The sequence below is a fragment of the Mytilus trossulus genome, chromosome 13 (genome assembly GCF_036588685.1).
Source record: "Mytilus trossulus isolate FHL-02 chromosome 13, PNRI_Mtr1.1.1.hap1, whole genome shotgun sequence".
NCBI lineage: Eukaryota > Metazoa > Mollusca > Bivalvia > Mytilida > Mytilidae > Mytilus > Mytilus trossulus.
This window is the reverse complement of record NC_086385.1, coordinates 59,690,554-59,713,219: the sequence shown is the minus strand read 5'-3', so window position 1 is coordinate 59,713,219 and position 22,666 is coordinate 59,690,554. Positions and strand designations below refer to the sequence as shown.

Genomic DNA, 22,666 nt, shown 5'->3' with positions numbered 1-22,666 from the left:
ATATGCTGCACAGACATTTAAAATGCTTAAATCTAAATAATCACGATGTCACTGTGTACTTGCTGCGTAACTTGTTTTGTTTTCATGCATTCAATAATCTTGATGTTCAAAACGATTGTATATATATTCAGTAAGATAGCTTCGAAAGTGTATATTGACATTCACAGTCTTGTAAATTCTTATTATTCCTTAATCACTTATAAACGTATGTCTAGTAACGCTGTACATGTTTGTATGCACTTAAGTTAGAACACCTAATAGTTCAATAAAAATAAACATAACAAATATTTGAACTGTTGTTATCAGGTGTCTTATTGAAAATCAAACAACATCTATTTATTTGTTTAAAAAACAAACAAAACTCGTGTTCAAACACCACAATATATTTTCGGACTTCTCTTTATCTGAATTTTAATGTACGTATTGCTTTTCTACATTGGCTAGAGGTATAGGAAGAGGGTTGAGATCTCATAAACTAGCATAACCCTGCCGCATTTTTACGCCTGTCCCAAGTCAGGAGCCTCTTGCCTTTGCTATTCTTGTATGATTTTTAATTTTAGTTTCTTGTGTATAATTTGGAGTTTAGTATGACGTCCATTATCACTGTACTAGTATACATATTTTTTTAAGGGGCCAGCTGAAGGACGCCTACGGGTGCAGGAGTTTCTCGCTGCATTGAAGACCTGTTGGTGACCTTCTGCTGTTGTTTTTTTATTTGGTCGGCTTGTTGTCTCTTTGACACATTCCCCATTTCCATTCTCAATTTTATTTCAATTCTGGGATAAGATTCTTTTCAAAACTCATGTAAAAGGGACACAGTTTTAGCCGTAAAAGGATTTCTTTTGGGAAATTGCATTGTCAATATTTATAGAAATGCAACCTATAGAAGGGTATTTTTGTTAAGACTGGATTCAAAGCAAATTAAATGACCTTTAAATTTTATGTTAAATCTAACAATAGAAATTATGTTCAGTGAGGCATAAGTAAGAGTAATTTACCTGATCATCACAACTTTCAACTATGTGGAACAAAAGTTTGTATATTCAGTCAGATAAGCAGTAAACTGGGCTTGTGTATATTAAATTAAGTACTTCAATTTGTGCATCAACCGTTGCAGGCTACTGCCATTATAAGTAGAAAATGCTATTTCGCCCTATTTGAACTAGAGATAAAGGATACTACAGATACAGTTAAGTCGGCCTCATATCATGACTACATCTAGAAATTGACAATGAGGGTCGGTTGAAAACAACACTTTACGACAAAAAAAATGATTTCAGCTTTACAACTGTGAACATTCCATTTATAAGTAAAAAAATTCCAGCAGCACCTGCATACGGGGTATATATCTCCCAATTGATAGGATATTCCCGTGCTTGCATTTCCTGTCATGATTGCCTTGATAGAGGGTTGCTGCTCACAAGCTATTAAACCAGGAGTTCCAAATAGTGAAGTTTAAATCATCCCTTCGTAAATTTTACGGACGCCATCACGAGTTGGTTGACCGTTATGGAATAATCGTTTCACAAATGATATCGGATTTGTTCCTTACGTCGTAACTACAATCCCATTCCCTTTCATGAATGTTACCTACCGAATTAGACTATATTTACCGGATTTGATATCACATAAGCAACACGACGGGTGCCACATGTGAAGCAGGATCTGCTTATCCCTCCGGAGCACCTGAGATCACCCCTAGTTTTTGGTGGGGTTCGTGTTGTTTATTCTTTAGTTTTCTATGTTGTGTCATGTGTACTATTGTTTGTCTGTTTGTCATTTTTCATTTGTAGCCATGGCGTTGTCAGTTTGTTTTAGATTTATGAGTTTGACTGTCCCTTTGGTATTTTTCGTCCCTCTTTTGATTAAAATCCAGTCTAAACAAAAATACCCCTCAATAGATGTTTTATAAGGATTATCCCTCTATTCAGGTATAATCACCATATAGAGAGTTTGTTCCCAACCTGATCAACTCTGTCACTGAGGGGTAAAATACAAACGAAAAACTGCCTAAATGTGCAGTTTCTTTCTGTTATCAAATGACCATTGTATGAGTTCGTCCGATCCTTCGCCCTATCTTGTCAAATCTCTTTCCAGTTTATGTTTCAACTCAACTCCTAGCAAATATGTAGGATTCAAATCTATCGCGGGTTTCAAATCTCTGGCAGCTTCCTAATATATGGCAAATGTGACGTTACAAACGTCAAACACATCAAAACTATGGCAGGTTTTTGTTTTTTCCAAATCTATGGCAGATCTTTTTTCATAACGTCACAATTAAATACCGCCATGTTACATCGTGGTTGCCGATTAGGATGGGGGAACCAATATATTTTTTTCCAAATGAAGGTATTTCCCTGCACAACAATATGCGGATGTTGTAAAGGAAAATGTGACCTTCTTCCCAAAAGAAAGACAAAATGTACAGAATGAGGACACCGCTGTTTTCAGTACCGGATATTTTAGAAAATGATTTATAATAGATATTTTACGGCTGGCTAGGTTTATAATGAGTGGATCAAATTACCAGACACTAATTAGATTTAAATTGTCATCAAGTAAAACAACAGAAATAACAATGAAAGAAAATTATGTGAACATTCAAACTGTTCATTTTTATTTGTCTTATTTTATATAAAAAACTGCCTTCTTGTTTAATTAGGGACTTACTAGTTGGTGTAATGAATAGGCTAAACAGGTACCATGCACATATTAAACAAATGTTTATTTTTACTGGGCGCAGCATTTTAATCTTTAAGTCTGTAATAAATTCTATGAATCCATCATTTTCAAAATGTTTTGGTTGACCATTATGGAATGTTTATTTTACAAATGTTTAAAGACATGATCCCTTGGTCGACATAGATATAGGAAGATGTGGTAAGAGTGCCAATGAGACAACTCTCCATCCAAGTCAGTCAACATTTTTAAAAGTAATCAATTATAGATCAAAGTACGGCCTTCAACACGGAGCCTTGGCTCGCAGCAAACATCAAGTTATAAAAGGCTCTAAAAAATTACTGTAACTTAAAACCATTCAAAAAAAATTTAGTACGCCTCAAAGAGGTGGATGAAGTTTAACGACAGTTTTAGCCTTTTTAACAACTCGTTTAAATTAACGACAAGTTGAACAACACACTAATCATATGATTAATTTTAATCGAATGATTAAGATATTAACGACGCGTTAGCACTAATGACAAATTGAACAACAGACCCCTGGATGCTTTATACCTGAACTCTGGACTAATGCAGATACCGTATTTTACGAATTTCTGTCTGTCATATGTCTTGAAAAACAAGCTATGCCATATAATTTGCTCACTTATTAAGATTGCATTTTGTATATATATATGGGATCCTTGCTAGATTTAACATGTCTGTCAGACAATTTTCATCTGACTTTGACCTTATTTTCGATGTTCATTGTTTTTTGAAGTTCTGTAAATTTGCTTTGGCAACTGTTATGTTCTTCCCTCGCTGGGATTCGTACTCATGACACTGAGATATCGTAACAACAAACCGCCTGTACTTTATTCGGCGCGCTAGATCACTGGACCACCTTGGCTTCACAAAAATAAAGCTTTCGGTGACTGGGTGTTACCTTTCCTCGTCAGTTTTACTCTAGCGTAGTAATACAGTACATGATATGTAAGACATGAAGATGGTATAGTTAAAGATCAGCTGGAATTTGCGAAAAAGGGAGGATTTTATATTTTGAGACTGTCTCATTTTCTCAAGAGTAGATTTTTTAAAGAAAATTGCAAAAAAATAAAATTTTACCTCAAAATTTTATAACTTTATCAATATTCAAAAACTTACCAATTTTTTCTTTATTCTTCTATATTTCTTCTTTCTGAACATTGATGAAAAAGAACAAAAGCTCAGGCAAAAATATCTCTGCACTTGTTTAACTATATATCAAGGACAAGAGATAATCCCAAATGAGCAATCATTTTTATTCTGCTGTGCAATCTTCATCAGTCCTGAAGCAAAAAATAAAATTTTAGCTTAAATCAGTAAGTAATGTAAAGGAGAGCTAAAATTTTAGCTGGTTCTTTTTCAGACCAAAAGCTAAAATTTTAGCATCCACAACTTAGATAAAATTTTAGCTTTGCAGAAAATTGATAAAATTTTAGCAAACATGTATACAAAGATAAAATTTTAGCATTTGAAAAAACATTATATTGCAAAGAAAAATAGACTTTAGCGTAGTTACATGTATTTTAACACCACAGATGGCATTACCCCGTTAACCTTAAGTTTAATTGATTGTTGGTTGTTTAATGTTCAGTGGCAACTAATTCATGCACTTTCAAGACAAGAACAAATAAATAGACAACAGGTAGGTCCTGTATTAGGACTTGATGAGGAGGAAATTTGGACTATCACCATGATCACTGGCTGGTAAATTGGATAGCCCATATGATCAGAAATTTGACCTTTCAAAAATCCACCTATGGACTGATCAGACATAAACAGTAATAAATGCTGAACAATTTCTCATGGTTATCATGGTTATTGGTAAAATACAAACAAGTGGTTATTAAAATATTTTACCTACCTACCTACCCTGTTTCAAAACTTAGGGTCTGAAAAGGGCAAACAAACAATATTTTAATTTAGGCCTCAATAGATGGTTTTCAAGTCAATTTAAGGTAGCAAATCTAATGACACAGCCAACTTTTGAGCAAAAGAACAGCATATAATCAGAACTTTCTGAGTGACGAGAGGTTAACTGGATGAGTCTTCACCATTTTCTGTTTTTTATTTCTGGTCCTTCATGGAGATTAACTGCACCAACTGTTTTAGGCATTTTGATTTTTCCAGTTACATTAACAGGTAAATCAAATCCTGATATTATCACACATTATTCTGGTTTATTTTCCTGTCGTTTACCAAAATCCATTTGGTCAATGGATTTATTAGGAATAAATTTTACCTTGCCGATGTTGTAGGCTTTCCTCAGTAGTATACCATCTTTTTCAACTCACAACTCATTAAAATCATTTATTCCTTCTAACTTGTTTGTAATCAGTTTGTGTTATGAGGTGTTGTTAGCACATTTAGAGACTTGACATCCAGCAACACCTGTAAACAGAAATAATAATGAGGGGAATTATAAACCGTTTCAAAGGTCATGTTTTCAACTTCAACAAAATGTGTGTACATTACAGCATAGATCAACATGATATTTTGAAGAAAAGAAAAACATTTTAAACTAGAGGCTCCAAGGAGCCTGTGTTGCTCACATGATATTTTTATTTACAATTGATGCATGGAATAATGCAACCTTTATACTTTTGCTCTAGTTTCAGAGATACATGTATGGAAAAGTCAAAAACTGCATTTTTTACCTATGTTCTATTTTTAGCCATGTCTGCCATGTTTTAGGCAGACAGGGTCACTGGACACATTTTACATTTTAAAAAAAAAATAAATACCATAATGTTTATTTGGGTCCAAGTACATTTAAATTTGTCTCAGTTGTTTCAGGAAAGATTTTTGAAAAAGATTGCAAAAATTTACGAAAAATTGTAAAATTTGACTTTAAAGTGCAATAACTCCTTATGAAGTCAATTGTCAATTTTGATCCTGTTCACTGATTTGTAGAACTCACTTTGCTGAACGTTATTGCTGTTTACAGTTTATCTCTATCTATAACATTATTCAAACTAGAGGCTCTAAAAAGCCAGTGTCGCTCACCTTGGTCTATGTGAAGGAAGCAGATGGTTTCATGACAAAATTGTGTTTTGGTGATGGTGATGTGTTTGTACATCTAACTTTACCGAAAATTCTTGCTGCTTACAATTATCTCTATCTATAATGAACTTGTACCAGTAGTTTCAGTGGAAAATGTTAGTAAAAATTTACAAATTTTATGAAAATTGTTAAAAATTGACTATAAAGGACAATAACTCCTTAGGGGGTCAATTGACCATTACAGTCATGTTGACTTATTTGTAAATCTTACTTTGCCGAACATGATTGCTGTTTACAGTTATTAATATCTCTATCTATAATAATATTCAAGATAATAACCAAAAAACAGCAAAATTTCCTTAAAAGTACCAATTCAAAACAGGTTGTCTGATTCATCTGAAAATTTCAGGGCAGATAAATCATGACCTAATAAACAATTTTACCCCCATGTCAGATTTGCTCTAAATGCTTTGGTTTTTGAGTTACAAGCCAAAAACTGCATTTTACCCCTATCATCTATTTTTAGCCATGGCGGCCATCTTGGTTGGTTGGCCAAAATCCTGGACATACCCCACATCCCCAAATTATCATTAAAGAAATATAGTAAGTGTAAGTAAAAAAAAATTGTGCAAGAAAAAATATTGAATCATAATTTCCTGTTGATATGCACATCTGCATAGTATGTCCTTATTATCTACAAAGTTTCATGAAGTTCTGTTGTGTAGTAACAGAGGAGTTGCAATGACACTTTTGCAGAAGTACATTAACACTTTCGCTACTGAATTTATTTTTTTCGCGGGATTTCCTGGCGGAAATATATTTGCACGAGCCATTTGCCTGACCGGGATTAATTTGACATGTGCTTCAGCGAAAACGACCTGGTAGTTTGGGTCATTGAAAACTCGGCAACCGTAGCGAGTTATGCGGTCAAATTTTGATAAAATGTAGATAAATATCATAGGTTGATCGTCCGTAACCTTTTCATAGAGTGAAAATTAGTTTACCTTAAAAACGTGTGTTGAAAACGTAGATTGATTGAGTCGGAAGATAATTTTTGTCATTGCCTACCGTCATGACCGTATATCACTTTCACTTCAGCAACATTTCTTAAGCACACGTGTGATTCGAAATTCTAATTCTATGAGCTACTGAATTATTTTCTTTCAAAACCTGTTTCCGTTTTCGTTTTCTTGGCAAAAATACTTGTAAATCGAGACTGTCGTTCACGTAGATTTTTGGCCGCCATTTGTTTACAGTTTCGAAAGAAGAAAGATAACTCGGGTTCGATAACGGACAATAACTCTTCCAGACGAGTTGTATAATACCCCCAGCGTTGATGTGCGATTACTGAACTAGTTAAAAATATTGTTTAACTGCAATAATAATCGATGGGACTTCTTTACTTTATGACTTAATCCCAGTAATGCCTTAATTCTTCCACATGTGAATGAGATAAAGCTTTCCAATAAATAAAAGTTAGTAAATAAACCCATTAAGTGATTTTTTTCAAAGTTCTAAATCCATGAAATTTCCAAAAAAATTGATTTGGGTCATGGTGGTTTTATAATATATAAAAAATATTTAAGCATAAATAAATGTACAAGAAATAAGCAAATATTCAGCTGTATAGATCTCAAGATAAAGAGCCTACTGAATTATTTATTTTTTTGAAAATTGTTGAAACTAAGTAGTCAAAATTAAGGATGTATAAGATAACATGAAATTGACAAATACATCAACTGATGTTTGTTAAAGCAGCACAAATAAATACCAAAAGCTGATAACTAATATTTTATAAATTTATTTTCATCATAGTTAAATTTATTAATCACATGCAGTAGAGGAAAAGGATAGAAAATATGCAGACAACTACTGGGTACTGTTTTATTTAAACTCATGGTATGTACACACAGATGCAAGTCGTTGAAAACAATTGCCAAAAGAGATTAAATTAATAAATCATGTACATGTTTTACTGCAAAATTCAGTTTTAAAATTCATTGATGGAAAGCTACATCAGGGAGCGGATATAGTTTGTAATAACATTTGGAAGCTATGAAATTTGTTTTAGTTTATATTGCTGTGTACTCATTGAAAAGGAGGATTCATATCATAAATTTTGATTTTGAAATTGAGTGAGGACAATGGAAACTGTTTTTTTTTTTATTTCTGTTAATATTGTTGGGTTATTTAATGGAATGATTTGTCAAAAAGTGAATAAAAATTACTTGAGTGAGGTTGTTATTAGAATATAACCATTGTATTAAACCAGTCTATTAATTAATCTATTGCATCCAGCAGCAAGTGTTACTTACAATATAAGCCTATAAATTAATGTGGTATGAAGATACCCTGCTTATCATGTGTGCTAGTCCCATTAACAGTGTAAATTTTTAAAGAAGCTGACTTACAAGGTGACAGCTACAAGACCCTGATGTGGTACATTATCCCATTTCAAATTTGATTACTTTTTTCTCTTACTTTTTACTACTACATGTATATGACTTGGCATCTGAGAGAAGAAGCAATTTATATACCATTTAAAGTAACTTTTTGAACACGAAAAAGATGTTTCCTAGTGTTAAAAATGGTTGCTTATATTGGCATTACAAATTGTAATAAACTTTAGGCACTGCTACACTGGTCATTCATCTTTTGTGTGTGCAACATGAGGGGGGAGTTCTTCCTCATAATTTCCAGAACAAAAAATTGAACCCCTATTGTTTTCAGAAACATACAGGAACAGTATTATTTTACAATAATAAATGATGCAATCTCAAGATTAATCAGAAGCAGCAGACAACACATTATGTTATTTCACTTTGGGGAAAAATCACTACCCTTCAGCAAATTTTTTTCCCCCTTCCCAATTCTAAAAGAATAATTTTCCCTTCCCTTCCAAAACAATTTTTCTATTTCCACTTCCCTTCTTTTACAATATTTTTTTAAATGAGAAAGAAAACGATTTGTTAAAATAAAATAATCATCTTGGCATTTTTCAGTATTTTTTTTCTCTGTCAACAAAGAGACATATATAGTATACATGTCTCTGGTCAACATAATTTGTTTTTCAAAACAAAACAAAATCTAAAATTTTTGTATGCTGAACAAGACTTTTAAAAACCTCTGTCACAAGACGAGATACATCATGGAAAATAAATTTACATTCGATTAAAATACGAATAAGATTGCAGAATATTGTCTCATCTTTCGAAACCACTTTTACGTAAAATAATAAAGCTTTGAGATGTAACAACACGTGTTTTATGAACCACACTATTTATAGACTCAGCTGTCAATTTTGTCAATATCCGGTTCTATTTTAAATGAAATTGGACTTTCGTTTTGTCGACCGTAGTACATACTGCAGTACAGCCTTTCAATAAAAAGAAAGAAAACCCGTAGCACTACAGACTCATGACTCTGACTCAATCGGTAATGAAAGGTTGACTGTCAAACGGCAACGAGAAATAATAATTTACAGTCGTGCACCTGATGGCGACAATCAAAGTCTCGATTTCAGATTGTTTTACAAATATCCTTCTCACAACTCCAAAATATACGTACAATAACTACTTTTGTTCAAGTTAAGCCACTTTCATGACCGCAGGTCAAGTTTTCTAAATGTTTCAACTCGAAATGAAACTCTTGACCATGATTCCGCCATTTTGTTTTTCACGAGTTTTTTTTTCCCTCAACAATCTTTAAAAAAACATATTTCAACAGTGTTTTTACGCCCGATACTAAAATATCGAATGCATTTGATGTTTATCATAACATCCATGAAGCAACGGGGCCAAGAAACATGTTTAAACATTATTTTTACTGTTTGCACTGGGACCGTCTAAAAATAGAAATATTCGGCATCTACACCGGTGTGCCAAAAGGATACATTCGGCATCTACACCGGTGTGCCAAAAGGATACATTCGGCATGAAAGGGTTAAAGCAAATAAGTTCAAAGGGGAGTAACTCCTAGAAAAAAATTGAATCGTAATTTCCTGTTGATATGCACATCTACATAGTTTGTCCTTATTATCTACCAAGTATCATAAAATTCTGTTGTGGGGGTAGGTATAATAAGGAACAGACAGACAAACAGTCAAGCAGATGGATACACAGACCAGAAAAATTATCTTAATATAATATCACACATGGGGCTTCAAACAACATGCCATGGATCATTTTATCCAATGCTTTAATTTTTTCTGTTAAATATGGGTTATGTAACATGTGCATTGGCGGATCCAGGGGGGGGGGGGGGGGGTCTTGGGGTTGCAACCCCCCCTTTTTTTTTGGCCGATCAATGCATTTTAATGGGGACATATAGTTGAAACCCCCCTTTTTAAAATGGCTGGATCCGCCCCTGATGTGTATGTGAGCCTGAGTCTGTGACTCGTCTAACATTTTGTCATTATCATGTCAGATTTATTTGTGAAATGAAATGTACTAAAGAGAATCAGACTGTCTCTGAAATTGTGTATAGAACCAGATTTGCTTATTTTAACAGGTCACATTTAGATCACGGTGAGTTTGTGTTGTAATTATGTTTTCTGATTGAACAATGTACATTTTGTTAATTTACCTGTTCTAGAGTCAAGGACAGTTTTCATATCAGCTGCTGTTACAATGTTTTTTTTTCAACTTGCAACCCAACTTTTTATCTTTTTGCGCTTATTTGCCATCTTTGAATCACAATATGACTTTCCTGCATGGGCCTCAGAGTAGCAATATCCCTGTATATTGATCCCTATGAAATATAAGATATTCATTACTCTGCAATTTAAATATACACAAAATAACTAAAAAGTATTGTATAAAAGTTTTATCACATTAGATTAAGGCAAACTACAGAAATAGGAAGAAAACTAAAAAAAATAGCAATTTTACCATTTGTAAAGGGGCATAACTTTAGAACGACTAAAGTGACGCCCCCAAATATTCAAACTTGATTGTGTTTAGTGGTAATAAGCATTGTATAACAGTTTACTAACATTTGGTTAAGGCAATCTAAAGTTAACTATAGTTGTTAATTTCTGTGTCAATTTGGTCTCTTGTGGCGAGTTATCTCATTGGCAATCATACCACATCTTCTTTTCTGAATAAATAGTTAGAGTACAGACATACAGTGGTTGTTGTTTGTTTACAGTCTGTGCCAAAAACTATTTGAATAACTAGCCCTATGGGGTAGTAAACAAAAAAAATACTAGCCTGAATTTATATGTACTGGACCGGATAAAATCTGTGTCCCCGGTGAGGATCACGAAGTGATCCGAACCAGCTAGGGAGGTTTGGGGGCATGCCCCCCCCCCCCAAGAAAATTTTGGAATATTAGATGTAAAATCCTGCATTCTGAGGTTACATTTTTGTGTATAAATCTTGTCAAAAATGTAGAGTTTTTTCTCCATATTATATGAAAAATTCTACTTTCCTTCAATAAAAACCTTCTCAAAACTGTTGACAAAACTGACTCCATTCTTTGAATTGAAGACAAACATGTAAATGTAAATTAAATGTATACATGTAGATATAAACCCCTTGCCATCACATATTGTTTATTCAAATTTGACTTTGGAAAGTTAAAGAGATCACCCTTTCTGATGCAGACCAAAAATAGAAGAAAGCTTATATCAATTGATTATATATTTATTCTTCATGATTTTTCATGATTTTTTTCAATTTGCTGAACAACTCCTGTTCAGCAAGTTCATTTTCATCTTCACTTTTTTCACCACTGTCCTCATCCTCATCTGTACTGCAATCTTCTTCTTGGTTGATAACAATCATCAGAAAAAAATATATATTAAAACCTTGTAATATTAATCATTTCAATTTGATGTGGATGTACATCATGGTTGAATACAAGTAAACTGCGAGCTACTGCTCACTGATGATACCCCGCCGCAAGTGGATAATATTAATAGTGTAAAAATATGCAAGTGTTCGGTAAACAGGAAGTTGTCGAGTGATGAATCTGAAAACGCATCACACGGTATAGCTGACTTATATTAATCCTGAAACCAAATTTCAGAAATCCTTGTATTGTATTTCCTGAGAAAAATGTGACGAAAATTTTCAACTTGGCTATCATGTGTAAAATCGTACAAGTGTTCGGTTAACAGGAAGTTGTCAAGTGATCAATCTGAAAACGCATCACACAGTATAGCTGACTTAGATAAACCCTGAAGCCAAATTACAGAAATCTTTGTATTGTAGTTCCTGAGAAAAAAGTGACGAAAATTTTCAACTTGGCTATCATGTGTAAAATCATACAAGTGTTCGGTAAACAGGAAGTTGTCAAGTGATCAAGCTGAAAACGCATCACACAGTATAGCTGACTTAGATAAACCCTGAAGCCAAATTACAGAAATCCTTGTATTGTAGTTCCTGAGAAAAATGTGATGAAAATTTTCAACTTGGCTATCATGTGTAAAATCATACAAGTGTTTGGTAAACAGGAAGTTGTCAAGTGATCAATCTGAAAACGCATCACACGGTAAAGCTGACTTAGATAAACCCTGAAGCCAAATTTCAGAATTCCTTGTATTGTAGTTCCTGAGAAAAATGTGACGAAAATTTTCAACTTGGCTATCATGTGTAAAATCATACAAGTGTTCGGTAAACAGGAAGTTGTCAAGTGATCAATCTGAAAATGCATCACACGGTATAGCTGACTTAGATAAACCCTGAAACCAAATTTCAGAAATCCTTGTATTGTAGTTCCTGAGAAAAATGTGACGAAAGTTTCGTGGGACGGACGGACGGACTGATGGATGGACTGACGGACGGACAGACAGCGGTAAAACAGTATACCCCCCCCTTTTTTAAAGCGGGGGTCCTTTTTTAAAGCGGGGGTATAATTTAAAGCGGGAGTATAATAATTACAACAACTTTGGACTATAATAATTTGCATGATATATAGTAATTAGTTCTCTACAAAGAAAAATAATTTATGCTGTGTTGTGTATTAGAATTAAGATATTGCAGAAATTTATATCTTTGCTGGTTCTCATTCATAAAAGTATTTATGTTTTTTTTTTAAATTACAAATATTTGAATGCTTTTATGAACTATGTGATGTATTTTAAATACAATAAATACCTGGATGTCTTGACCAGCAGCTGGTGTATCAATCTCATCATGACCAACCACAACAGTTTCTTGGTCGACTGTGTTTGTTTGGAGTGTCTCGGTTAATCGTGATGGTCTGGAATAGCCAACTCTCCTTCTTCTGTCTGAAGGGGTAATCTGAAACAGTACAAATTATTTAAAAAAAATAAACAGTGTTTGTCAGAAATTTTAATTAAGTTTACAATTATTCAGACTAATATGTAATCAAAGTGGAGCTTAAACTTATTAAAACTTTGTCTTGAAAGAGCTTAACAGCATGGGAGAAAATACATAAGACATTAAGTATGTGTTTTAAAAGGCATACAATGATACAGCGAACTGAGGACAGTAAGTATTGAAAATAAGTAAACAGGAATAAATTCAACTTTGAGCTAATATCATGAATATTATCCAATTTTTTCTGTCATGCAGACAAAAAAATAATTTTGAATGAACAATTACCATCCAGCTTTGGGTCAAACTGCTCAACATTATCAGTCTCAATTTCAACTTGGATCAAGTCCTTCAATGTGTCCGTCTTCAAATGACCCCGCCTCTTGCCTTTGCTGAGTTTGATTCTGCTGAATGTAGTTTCTTTATTGACACTTGTTGGTGGTAGACTGAGCAGAGCATCTATAACAAGCTTTATATTGTCAAGGCCATCCCTGAATGTTTCAAACACAGATCCCCATGTCAAGGCACCATCTATAAGTCTGTTACTGTACCTAAAAAATTAATACACAAAATTGTAAATATTCAATATCAGACATATATGGATATTTTATTTTTAAAAATATTAAGATGTTCAAGGCAAAAAATTGGAGTAAATGAATACAGAGTTAGGAGTTGTTTACCCTAAAGGTAACATTAAGCTAAAATTAGGTTTTTATAGAATAGAGAATGGAAACATTGTGCCAAAAAGACAACAACCCAAACAATGAGCAGAAACATTAATTACCTTTGATATATTAAAGATTTCAAAATGGCCCACTCTGTGTTAACTTCCTCTATATCCATGCCTGACCTTATTAAGGTGGACTTGAGATTTTTCTTTACAAGATGAATCTCATGGTCCCCATACTCTTAAATGACAAAAAAACTTATTCATTAAACATGTTAAAAAATGAGAAACATATTTTTGCTTGCACCATAAAACACAATTTGCTTATAGACTGAGATATTGATGATTACAGGTATTTATTTAATTACTTTAATATTATAACCTGTACAATCAGAGACAGTTATGCTATGACATATATGCAATTACAAGATAACTTACTTGGTTTGCATATTTTTAGAACTTCTGTAGTTGCTTTGATCTGTGCATGTCCATTATACAATGTTAGGTTCTGTTTCTGCAGAATCAAGGATAGTCTGTTTAAAGGTGATATGATTTCCTAAATGAAATGCAATTAATTAAAATTCAATACATATATAAGTTTGTCATATACATGGAAATTTAAATATGCAGTTCATATTCACATTCATTATTTGTAAAGCAGTAATTACATTGTACATATAAGAGTAGTAACAATTGTCAAAAATCAAAACAGACATGTCAAGATAAAGAAAACCAAAAATCAATAAAGCAATCTTAAAAATATTTTGACTTCTAAATGTATGTTTTTAATAATGATTTAGTATTCTACATGTATACCTTTAAATTTAACATGAATGTGACAACCGCTACATCAGTTCGAATTTTGGCAAGTCCTTCAGCTTTTGGATTTTCATGTGAAGCACTTTCTAGGTGAGCTTTAAATCCCCTGTAACCTTTGATAATAACATTTATTGCTCTAAGCATGTGTGGCATCCAACGAGTTCCTCCTACACGGGTTGGAAGTATTTTCGTCATGTTAAGTGCACTGAAAGCTCGTTTTAAGGCTTTCTTCTGTTTGGGACCTCTGCGGTACAAGTAGTAAAGACCTGTAAAATAGTTATTTGAAAATTTGACTTAAGACATCTTCTGTAAGACTTTATGTAAATAAATTTACATGATTAATAAATAAGGGTACAATGTATGCCATGGTGTATATGTATAAATTTTTGACATTAAATTGCTATACATCAATGCATGACATACATTGCATATGCATACATGTAAAATATAATAAGCTAAATGCATTTGAATTGAATGAACTAGGACTTTTTAATCATGATAATTATTAATTGTTTTATTGCCAAACATAATAACTTACCAAGAAGAAGAGTTATGGTTTTATCATACAATTTAGATGACTTAATAGCATCCTTAAAGCTTAACTCAACTCTGTGAGCCAAGCAATGAGTAACAACTATTTCTGGGTTTTCTCTTTTCATCAAAGCAGCCACACCATTTCTTATACCTGAAAAAAATATGTCTTTAAAACAAACTATTTTTGTAACATTACATTGACACTGTACATTAAATTAATTTTAATCATATACTGTAAAAATGTTTTAATTCCTTTATCATGTTTAGAATTTTTTCAAATTCTATATGTTTACCACGGTCCATGTTTACTTTAAATCAATATGAAGGTCTAGATTGAGGTTCTTTCATTACACATGTTTCAGTATAATATTCTTTTAATTTTTTAGGTCATTTGTCTTTTCTTTATACCCATTATTTTGTATTCTTTATATTATATGAACATGATGAATGAAGAATTTCATGTTTATAAACTAGTACGTACATACACTGTCACACATATAGCTACAGAGAACATATAGATATAGGAAGATGTGGTGTGAGTGCCAATGAGACAACTCTCCATCCAAATAACAATTTAAAAATTAAACCATTATAGGTTAAAGTACGGCCTTCAACACGGAGCCTTGGCTCACACCGAACAACAAGCTATAAAGGGCCCCAAAATTACTAGTGTAAAATACACATTTGCTACGCACCAAGCACATGTGAAAATAAATAACTGTATCTACACCTCATTATTTTATCTATATGGATAAGAAAATGTGGCATGAGTCAGAGTGTCAATGAGACAACTCTCAATCCAAGTCACAAATTGTAAAAGTAAACCATTATAAGTCATAGTACAGTCTACAACATGGATACCATTTTTTCTACTGTAAATATAAAAAAGAACATGCGGTATGATAGCCAATAGGACAACTATCTACAAAAGACCAAAATGACACTGACAGTCATTAACAACTATAGGACACCGTACAGCCTTCAACAATGAGCAAAGCCCATTCCAACCCCATCCACATTGTATATTACATAATAAATAAATTAAAAAATAAATTTACCTTGCATGTTTGATGCACCGTCTGAGCAAAAGCCAATAAGTTTACTCCACAGTTGGTTGGTATTGTCCTCTGAATTTTCAAAGCAAACAGCTTTCATGTAATTAAATATGTCCTGAGATCCTGCAGATTCAGCAGTACCCAAATCTAAAAACTTTTCAATTATCTTTCCATTTTGGGCACTTCTTACCCACAATGACTCATATTCATCCCCCATGAAGTCAGATGACCCATCACAGGTGAGGCTCAGAAATGGTGTTTTTTTCAAAAGGTCTCTGGTCTCATTTCTGGAAACACTGGCTGTATTTTTGACAAATTCACAGGCCTTTTTGTCATTCAGGTAGCTATTGCCAACATCAAGACCTTTAGCTTGATCCAGTTTACATATAACAGTGTATAACATTATAAGTTTTAAAGCTAAGATGATGTTTAGCAACAGCATGGGCATTACGAAAGAGAATGCTAAGTCTGTCATATTCAGTTTGTTTTATAGAGTTAATGGCCTTTGCAGCCAGTGAATTCTGAGGAAGTGGCCTCTCGGCAACAGATGTTGCACTGATGTGAGGGGAACTGACTTCATGATTTTGGATGGTGTCAATCCTAAAATTCGTACACCCAGATAAGAATTTCCATCCCTTTCCCTGCTCCTTACAGTATGTACAATACATAACGGAATTCTCATTATCATACTTGAGCCAGGGACGACCGTCCATCCAATGGGTTTTGAACTCTCTGACGCGCTTGTCCTCCTATTTTTTCTTTGCTTCTGTAACTTGGTCGGAAGTGCGAGACAGTCTTTTTGGTGCCTTTCCAGGTCTCGCACTATCCGACCACCTCAACAATGAAGCCATGTAACGATGTAAAATTATGTGTGTACTTTTATCTTTCGATATGAAAACAAAACTGGCACCACTTCTTCATAAAATTAACGGTAACCAGTGACCAGTCACCGAGGTCGTCCTAATAACCAATCGTCTAAATACACAAGATGTCAAGCGGACAGTTACGAATTAATGTCTTCCAATGCAAAAATGAACATTTTTTTTTTATTTTCTGTTATGATTATATTTTATTTAGTTTATGCAACACAAATTAATCAATAACTACCGAAATTTGAAATTTTGAAAACACGTGGTACTGACCGTTTTTGCGCTTTTTTTTAATTTATTTTGAACAATCGGTTATTAGGGAGACCGTAAAAACTGGTTTACGCTACTTTTGCAAGGAAGTGAGTATCAGTTTATTGATCTCGATGGCGTTGTATTGACACATTCGGCAGTTAACTTACGGTAACGATTAAAAAAGTGCACACAGATATGCACTAGACCGGTCGGACTATCGGCAGTGTACTTTTTACTAGTCCGAGCTTAATTAAAGTAGACACGGGCTTCGGGCTACCGCTTAACGTCGCAGACTGTGTTTATGTGTTACATATTTGTTTTTCTCTCATTATTGGTTCATTTATCAGGCTGTAAGTTTTCTCTTTTGAATTGATTTACCTTGCCATTTCCAGGCTTTTTATAGCTGACTGTGCGGTTTGGACTTTGCTCATTCTTGAAGGCTGTACTGTGACCTATAGTTGTTACTTTATGTGTCATTTGGTCCCTTGTGGAGAGTTGTCTTATTGGCAATCATACCACATCTTCTTTTTTTTATAAACAAGGGTTAAACTTAAAGCACCTCCACTATGGCCTGGGACATAAAATAAGTTTATGAGTATACATACATGTACGTAACATTTGTACATTTGTACATCTAGAATTATATCAAGGTTATAACAAAATGCACCCAAATTTTCTTTAGAGAAAGAGCAATAACCCTTCAAATGTTGTCTGATTAAATTTCTTGTTAGAAAGCTTTTGACATGGTGAACAATTTTACTACTTTAGTTTTCCCAAAACTATAATTATATTATTTTATAGATATAACTTAAATGATATCTCTAGGTAGTGTTGTTCCGATGATCGGAATAAGTCGGAAATCAGTTGGTTGGGCCTTGGGATGTCGATAATCGATTGGGATTTTGTTCAATCGATTGTCGTTTTAAGTTTCCTGACCTTTAGCTTGTCAATTTCCGGTCTGTTTTACGGTTTGCATTTTATATGCGCAGTCAAACAATATTAACCAGTCGATGACAGTAACAATGTCAAACATCCAATAATTAAAGAATAAACCAATTTCATTCTTTATAAACGTGACAAAAGCATTTGCAGATTGATGGAAGGTTATTTAACATTAATAACTTTGTATGAAATACTTTCTTTCATTACCGGTACTTGTTACTTGAGAGCGGTACAAATCATTCTGATTTTAGACAAAATAATTTCGTTGCTTCATTAGAACGTGTTGCAAATTGCCTTTTAGAAATGTTTATCCATGTGTTGCATCAAAAACGTCATATTCCTTTCCAAATTGTTTGCCAAACATCGTTTATTGTTGTAAATTTTCCGAAATTTGTCCGCCATTTATAAAAATATAAGAATCACAAATCGGATACGGTTCAACTATGTAATAATTCCGCATTCTTACAATTATAAGTTCAGACGTACGAATGGCACAATTGACAGAAATTAATGATCACAAGAGTGAAAAAAAGCGTTCTTCACGAATTAACAGACAATGGCTTAATACCCTTTGTATACTGTATATCTTATAATGCAAATGCATTATTTTATTTTTTTGTGTTAATTTTAAATTTCTAAAAATTAAAAACTTTATATATCTTTTCCTAATTAGAAGCATTCAAATGTTCATACAGCTATGTTATTGAAATTGTTTTGTGAGTTACACAATTGAAATTTAGAAATGTTAGTGTCACTGTTGGTAATAAATGTTGTAATTATGAGATAAAATATGTTCAATATGAATCTTGATTCTTATCAAAGGTACCAGGATTATAATTAAGTACACAAGAATATGAAAAGGAAACAAAAGATCAAATATGAATATATAAACTCTGCAATGATATTGAATGTACACATAAGACATGTACAATGAGACTAAATACATGATTTCCTTTAAAAAAAAAAAGGGCAAGGTATTATGATCCGATTATAACCGATAGTCGGTTGGTTGCTGTCAACCGATTGTAATAGATAATCGGTTGGTAATTTCAACCGATTATCCAACACTATCTCTAGGTTGTTTTTTCCAAAGCAATGTCTCAAGAAACATATGTGCTTTAATAAAAATAAAGATTATAGCTAATTTCCTAATGCATGAAGGGCAAGACTTTTTTTACTTTGTTTGTATATTGTACAATAGTAATTTAGATAACATCCAATTGCTTTTAACCATTATATTTACAGGTTTAGGTTTGCCTATATTTATTGTATGAAGATGTCAGTCTTACGTTGTACAAAGCTTGGGTAAACGTTTCAAAATCAAAATTCTACTCTACAAGAAATTAGCTGTAAGATGAACATTAAACTACTGTCACTAAGCATGCTTAGGGAAAACATAAAAAAAATCAATGAAGGATAATAAACTTAATTCAAATAGTTTGGGGTGGGGGTAAAAATTGCTGCAATTTTTCTTTAATTGAAATGATTTTATACTTTCCTGTGGTCAATCTATTTTTCCCAAATTAAGTTAAGAGGAGAGTAAGGGGGTCAGTGTTTATCCTACATTGAACTTTTGATTTCGACCTAATCATGCTAATTCTCAATTGTTGTCTTCTGCTTTTACCATATAAAATTGAGAAAGGAAATGGTGAATATATCAAAGCGACGACCACCCGACCATAGAGCAGACAACAGCTGAAGGTAACCAATGTGTATTCAATGTAGCGAGAATTCCCGCACCCGTAGGTGTCCTTCAGCTGGCCCCTAAAAATATGCATACTAGTACAGTGATAATGGATGTTCGAATTATACACAAGAAACTAAAATTTTAAATCATATATTTACTTAGCACAATTTTTTCTGTAATATACATTGTATGTTACCTGTTCTTTTACTTCTCTTACTTCTTGTAAGCATAACCAGATATGTCCACAGTGGTACATGTAGCATGCTGCATTATCTGATAGAAGAACAACGTCTTACTTTAAAGAAGTTGATATTTATAGTCATTATAATATTCTCAAGAAGTGAAGCCACACACGACCAATCCTGTTTCACAGATTCTAAAACATGGGTGAAAATTGTATGCTGAAAAAGAAATGCACAAGACAATTTTTATAGATGTAAATTGATACTGAATTCATTCCAAATAAAAGACTACATGTACATTTATTTATATTCATTTCATAAGAATCTATTCCATTAGAATCTTAAATCAAGGAATTTTTTGTTTTTTATAGTTAGTGTGATACATGTACATTTAAGAACACAATGAAAAATAATATAAAGTTCCAATTGATCATGTTTTATATATATAAAAAAATTGCTAAACAGTTTCAAACTCAGAACAACCTTATACATGATTTACAAATAAGCATATTTTGGTTTTCCCGTTTGAATGATTTTACACTAGTAATTTTGGGGCCCTTCATAGCTTGTTATTCGTTGTGAGCCAAGGCTCTTTGTTGAAGACTCCAGTTGGTATTACTTATTGTGCAAACAGATTGTGGGGACAGAGACAGCATATTGATTTACCTGAAAAAAACACATCTCAGTGATATCATAATCAACTCTCCTTCATTGGCAGTGTCCACGGCTGGTTCGTGGATAGTCTGGCAACCTCCATGCAGTCTGAGGTCTGTCAATGCCGCGGCGTTATGTCTTCATTACATTCAGCGAGCTTTCGAACACTTTTATCCTGATTACATACAGGATTAAATCCCACATGAATGGGTTAAGACAGACTTATACTGCCCTTCATGTCTGGAGGGACCATCTCGTCTGCCATTTGTTATTGTTGTTGTGCAGACTACGCGCCTTTTTTTAAAAAGAGGTAACCAAGCAAGGGAGATAAACAATACGGTGAATAACGCGTTTCGATGACTTTACTTTAGTGAATAACATTTTTCAAATAAAAATTTCCAAACTTTTTATTCATTGAAAGAGAAGATATGTATCAACTGATTACAAATATAAAAAAAAATGTGTGCTAGGCATCTGCTGTTTACAGAAAATCAAATATATCGATGTTGACCTACTTCATGTACTTTCAATGCCATTACACTGTTGTATATATGCGGACGGCGAATGCATTCAACCTATTTTTTTCAAGACAAATATGGCATACATCGATGTAATACTATGGTTTTGTCACTTTTATAAATGATTACAAAGTTCCCCAAATTTCACCATATTCCGTGTTTATGGACTTATCAGTTTTTATTTGATTTGCCTCTTCCCAGACAACATGAGTATGTTGGCCCAACATTGGAACAACGTATATCATTGCATTGGCCCATCGTTGTATTTTAACGTTGGCCCAACGTATAAGTGCAAAGTGGGCCTACGTTGGCCCAACATGATGGCTTCATGTTGGCCCAACATTGTACGGTTATATGCAATACATAGGGCCAACGTTGGCCCATTGTATGAAAAACGAAATCCATGTTGGCACAACGTTGGACCAACGTAGAGATATCGTTTCTTATGTTGGCACTATGTTGGTCCAAGGTAGATATTTCTCATTTTTGTGTTGGCAATACGTTGGTCTATTGTATCAACACAATTACAATGGATGCTGCATGAGGAGCTGGATATGATAAATACTCCGGAGCACATTTGATTTTTTTATGTGTTCGAAACTGCCAAAGTTTAAGGTAACAATTCTGTATTTTTGTATTACCCATTGTTGATACTGTCCTTGTTTTTTTCTTGAACTTTGCCTCTTTAATTTTATTTATTGTGTGACGCTAAGATATTTTTTTGGCAATGTTTGATGGATCGACCAGATAAACTCTGTGTCATTTGGTGTCTTGTAAAGAGTTGTCTCATTAGCAATCATACCACATCTTCTTTTTTTTCATATCAATTTCATTTATTCCTTTAACAGAACAAATGACGTATGGCTTATGGTTAGGCGATCATACAAATAGTTTTTTCGGAGATGTAATTTTAGTTGTATTGGTTCCAGATCAAGAATGAAAATTAAATAATTCAGAAGATGAAACTTTATTTATTTTAAATTTGATATCATTGGTCGTCACCACGAGGAGTGTACTCCTCAATTAGAACTTCAACAGTGTCATTATTATTTATATATGTTATTCTGTTTTCCCTTCTCTGTTTCCTGCCACCTTCTCTGTCAAGGCTTAAGCGCAGCCAATCTTTAGCTGCATCATCTATCTCCTTATCCGATGACTCTTTACAGTTATGTTTTTTTCTGACCGACTCTGTAATAAAGTTATACAATGTAAGTAAACTTGAATTGTGTATTTGCCTAATGCATGCGTGCGTAATCTCCCTTCTAGATATATGTAATATAAATTAATGTATATTCTAAATATTTTAAACATTCTATTTAATACAAAATAAAATCTTAAAAAAACTTTTTTTTAATTTTTTTTTAATATTGGTTATTTGTCTAATGGTCAGAAATTCATTAGTATTAGAAGGATTTGTGGGTATAACAAACTCTTATTTTTATTATTTCAGAATTCAGTATCATACTTTATATATTAGTAATATACATGATATATAAGTAAT

General features: G+C 33.2%; 1 protein-coding gene and 1 long non-coding RNA gene across 3 annotated transcripts; both read right to left on the bottom strand.

The window, feature by feature from the left end:
• Positions 1–3,817: 3,817 nt before the first annotated feature.
• LOC134695100 (uncharacterized) lies at positions 3,818–12,937 on the bottom strand. 2 transcript variants are annotated; one of them, XR_010102692.1, is made up of 4 exons: positions 12,804–12,937; positions 10,288–10,452; positions 4,943–5,091; positions 3,818–3,986 (listed from the first exon to the last, which is right to left on the bottom strand). It is a non-coding gene; the product is annotated as an uncharacterized LOC134695100 (long non-coding RNA). The 2 variants fall into 2 exon arrangements; XR_010102693.1 differs by lacking the exon at positions 12,804–12,937 and having other exon boundaries at positions 10,288–10,873.
• A 299-nt stretch (positions 12,938–13,236) lies between these two features.
• On the bottom strand, positions 13,237–15,678 carry LOC134694541 (uncharacterized). The gene is made up of 5 exons (XM_063555554.1): positions 15,011–15,678; positions 14,470–14,738; positions 14,092–14,209; positions 13,771–13,894; positions 13,237–13,537 (listed from the first exon to the last, which is right to left on the bottom strand). The coding sequence occupies exons 1-5, from the start codon at positions 15,129–15,131 to the stop codon at positions 13,237–13,239; spliced, it is 933 nt and encodes a 310-aa protein (XP_063411624.1). The 5' UTR covers positions 15,132–15,678.
• Between the last annotated feature and the right edge of the window lie 6,988 nt (positions 15,679–22,666).